Genomic DNA, 5,130 nt, shown 5'->3' with positions numbered 1-5,130 from the left:
TTTTTTTTTTTTTTTTTTTTTTTTTTTTTTTTTTTTGAAGAGTCTTTATTTTTATACATAATAATAATAATTGAACTCAGTATCTCAATATTATTTTAATGTTTTAAAATTTATCATTTTTATTTTTTTTCTTATTTTATTTTTTAATAATTTACGATAAAATATAATATTTAATCAAAATTTATGTAAATTTTTTAATAAATAGCAAAAAAAAAATTAGTTTAAAAAAATAATCCTGAGGATATAATATAATATTTATATAAATAAATATGTTACTTTAAATGAATAAAATAAAATAAGAAAAAGAATTAATATTTTGAAGAAGGAAATAATATTAGACTCATTTTTTAAAAGAAAAAAAAAAAAAAGATAAAATTTCTCAAATATAGATACATATGGTATAATTTTTTCTTTGTGATTACTAATAAAATGGATTAAAGTATATTCATAATAAAAACAATAAAAGGAAAAACAAAAAAAAAAAAAAAAAAAAAAAANTTTTTTTTTTTTTTTTTTTTTTTTTTAAGATAACAACATACGCTTTTATTATAAAATAATATTTAAATTTTATTCTACATAAATATTATAATTTTTTTTTTTTTTTAATTTTAAATAATTATTAAAAAGATAAAAGAAATATAACATATAAAAAAGTAAAATTTTAAAAGTGTCTAAGTGAATAAAACATATAAAGTAATTTAATTCTTTTCCTTTTTTTTTTTTTTTTAAAAAATAGTAAATTAATATGCATATATAAAAAATATTAATTTATATATATATATATAAGTTCATTATTAATAATACTTATTAAGAGTTTAACTAAGATACCATCATGATACAACAAAAAATACATAAAAGATACAAAATATTGAAAAATGAAGATTTAAATCATCGATATACAATTAATGACATAGAAGTATATTTTCCTTATGAATTGTATGATTGTCAATATAATTATATGTTAAGTGTTCTAAATGCTTTAAAAAAAAAAGAAAATGCAATTTTAGAATCACCAACAGGAACTGGAAAAACATTATGTTTATTATGCGCAAGTATAAGTTACCTTGTTGATATTATGGAAAAAAAAGGAAGTTTTTCTGAAAATATAAATATTACTGAAACGAATAAAAATACTTCTTTTGATTTTAAAGGAAATGAAGGTTCTCCAAAAAAAGTGGTTAGTGATTTCCCTAAAATAATATATGCTTCAAGAACTCATAGTCAGTTAAAACAAGTAATAAAAGAATTAAAAAATGTTTACTTTATAAAAAACAATGAAAAATATAAATTACTAACCACTATATTAGGTTCAAGAGATCAACTGTGTGTTCATAATATTAATTATAATTATAAAGGTACTTTATTAAATAATATGTGCAAAAGGACAAGAAGAAGTGGAGAGTGTATGTATCATAACGGATTAAAATACTTAGATAAATTAAAACATTTATTTACGACACCAATGGATATAGATACATTAAATGAAATAGGTAAAGGAAATTCTGTAGGCCAAAATATCCATTTTTGCCCATTTTATGCCACTAGAGAAATTCAAAATGAATGTCATGTTATTTTATTACCATATAATTATTTGTTTGAAGAATCTACTAGGAAAATATTAAAATTAAACTTAGAAAATAGTATAATAATAATTGATGAAGGACACAATATTGAAAATGTAGCAGAAGATGCTGTTTCTTTCAAAATAAGAAATTCCGATTTAACTTTTTTCCTAGATGCTATTAAAGCTACTTTAACAATTCTAGATAAAGTGAATGATATAGATAAAGAAGCAAAAGATAAAATAAATGTAGATGAATTATTTATATTAAATAGAAGTATAAATGCATTAATAACATGGTTAAATAATGAACGATTAGAAAAAGATGAGAAGAAAAAAATTAAAGAAAAACATAAAACATATGAAGGGAAGCAAATATTTGAAGTATTTAAAAATAATAGCATAAATATTACTAAAGAAAATTTTGAGAATTTCAATACATTGCTATCATCTATGATAGAATTATTAAATAAATATATTAATGATTTTAAACTTTCTCAAATGGATATAAATAATGTGAATAGGTATATCTCTACTATAGATAACATTCGAAAATCTTTTGGTATATTATTTAGTGACATTGTTAATAATTGTATAGAGTATTTTCAATTATATATTAATGAAGAAAAGATACCTTATTCAGATTGTTCAGATGTTAATAAAGTTTATGATAAAATGAAAAAATTCACAAAAAATAAAACGAAAATATTTTATGACAAACAGAATTATACAATGTGTAAGAATATTTCATTGTTATGTTTTTCAGCCACTGCAAGTTTATGTGGTATTTTGAAAGAAAAAGTAAATTCTATTATTGTAACTTCAGGTACATTATCACCAATTGAACCATTTTCAAGGCAATTAAGTGGAAAATATTTCTCTTTTAAACATATTTTAGAAAATGATCATGTTATTAAGTCTCATCAATTATTTGTTGGATGTATGACACATTATAATAGTCAAATTTTATTATCAACATACGAAAATAGAACTAATGAGAATTATTTAAAAGCATTGGGAAATTGTATATTTGATATAATTGTGTGTATTCCATTTGGTGTATTAATATTTTTTTCTTCTTACATTTCAATGACTGAAACAGTTAGTGCATGGAAGAAGTTCAAAATATTTGATAAAATAAATACATATAAAACTATATTTATTGAACCAAATAAAGCTTCTGATTTAAAAGAAATTTTAAGTGATTATGAACAGGTAATAAAAAAAAAAAAAAAAGGTGCAATTCTTATGGGTGTGTGTAGGGGTAAAATATCTGAAGGAATAGATTTTAAAGATGACTGTTGTAGAGGAGTTATAATTTGTGGTTTACCATATGGAAATGTATATGATAGTAAAATAATTTTCAAAAAAGAATTTTTAGATAATTTTAATTATGAAATAAATGACGATAACACTTCTACATTAAGTATTACCCCTTCTAAGGGAAATAAATGGTATAATGAAGAAGCTATGAGATCAATAAATCAATCAATAGGAAGAGTTATTAGGCATAAAAATGATTATGGTGCAATTTTCTTCTTGGATTCAAGATTTTCTAATAATCAAAGAATAAAAGAAATATCCAAATGGGTTAGAACACATTTTCGTATATATAGAGATGTAGAACAAATACAGAGTGATATAGATAAATTTTTTGAGCTATTTAAAGGATTAAATGAACAAAATATAGGAGAAGATAAAAGAAAACCCATGAATAATGAGAAGGAAGGGGAAGAAAAAAGCACCACTAACGAAGTAGGAAAAAATTTTCAAGATTGTTATGTAAAAAATGAGAAAACCAATAAAAATAAACATGAAATACCACAAAATAAATTTATATATAATCCAACTAAAAAAATGAAAAACCAACCAAAAATTCTAAGTATGATACAAAATATAACAAAAGGGAAGAATCAAGAAAAAAATATTTATATAGATAATAAAGAACAAAATATTTTTGAAACAAAAGAGGATAAAATTAATATAAAATTAGATAATGCAAAATCTTTGATAGCTTCTTTTCGTGAAATTTTATCAAAAGATATATATGATAAATTTTTTGAGCTAATTAAGGAAACTAAAAAAAAAAGTAATGAAAATAAATATGAAATATTAATAAATAACATTTTAGAATTAATAACACAAAATTTTTCAAAACTCAATAAAGAACAACATGAAGAAGAAAATGAAAATTATTCAAATGTGATTTTAAATGATATAATGAATGAAAAACAACTAACAGATGTATGGAGGATGTTGATTAAATTAATTAACAACTTTTTTCCTATACAAGAAAAGGAAAAATGTTTTTTTATTCTTCAAAAAAAATTTAAGGAAAAAACAAACAATTTTGATGAATTAGAAAAATATTTATACAATTATAGATTAGAAAAGATAGAGATCATTTAGAAAATAAATCATTTAATAATTAAATAATGAAGAACATAAATAAATAAACCATTTTTTATACATTATTTTTAATTAGCAAATATTAATAAATACTTTATATATATATATATATATATATATATATATANATATATATATTATATATATATATATATATATATTAATATATATATATATATATATATATATATATATATATATATATATATATATATATATATAATATAAATTATTAAAATAAATACTTAAATATTCTAATTTAAAAAATTTTTAAAGATAAATTAACATATATATTAGCAATTAAAATATTACATTTATATATGATGACACATTTAATAATAAAAATTATTCTTATATATGGTTTAATTCTATACAGCAAAGTAACTTTTTATTATAAAATTTTTGAATACTTATGTATTTATTAAATATTTATTTTATAAATAAAACCAAAATGTAACTGCTCTAAGGTTTAAAAATTTTTAACAATATTAATATATACTTTCTATATACTTTTATTTTTAAGATTTTTAAATATATTTCTTTTTTTTTTTTAAGTGACAAAATTTTAACTTTAATTTTTTTTCTTTTAAAATTTAAGAAAAAACTTTATGAAAGAATAATTTTAAAAGTTTGACCATATTTTTTTCTGAGTACTCTACCTAAAAACATGTAGTTAATAAATAAAATAAAATAAAATAAAAAAAAAAAAAATTTAATATTGTATTTTTACTAGTACTTTTAATTAATTTTTTTTTTTTTTTTTTTTAAAATTATATTAATTTCTATCTATTATCTTTTAAAGAAATATTATATACTTTTTTTAATAATAAAAAATAAATTAAATTCTACAATATATATTTTGAAATATATATTTTAAAATCTGTAAACATAATTAAATTGCTTTTATTTAACTTTAATATTATTTAAAAAAAAAAAAAAATTATATCTATAAATATGTCATTTTATAATAAAAAGATAGTTACAACACATCGTCTAATGTATGTTTTACAATGTGACTTTTCAACTATTAGAAAAAAAAAAAAAAAAAAAGTAAAAATTTGTAATTTTTTTATAGAAATTTATTTTATAAATATATCAAATAGTTATTTTCTTTTATATTTATTAATATTTACCTTTTTTTTTTTTTTTTTTTTTTTTTT

General features: G+C 17.9%; 1 protein-coding gene across 1 annotated transcript; it reads left to right on the top strand.

The window, feature by feature from the left end:
- Positions 1–832: 832 nt before the first annotated feature.
- Positions 833–3,970, top strand: PGAL8A_00279900 (DNA repair helicase, putative; the record flags this gene model as incomplete). The annotated part of the gene is made up of 1 exon (XM_028671793.1): positions 833–3,970. One exon carries the CDS (start codon positions 833–835, stop codon positions 3,968–3,970), a length of 3,138 nt encoding a protein of 1,045 aa, XP_028528410.1.
- Positions 3,971–5,130: the final 1,160 nt, after the last annotated feature.

Source organism: Plasmodium gallinaceum (assembly GCF_900005855.1).
Source record: "Plasmodium gallinaceum strain 8A genome assembly, contig: PGAL8A_v1_87, whole genome shotgun sequence".
Taxonomy (NCBI): Eukaryota; Apicomplexa; class Aconoidasida; order Haemosporida; family Plasmodiidae; genus Plasmodium; species Plasmodium gallinaceum.
This window is presented reverse-complemented; position numbering and strand designations above follow the sequence as displayed.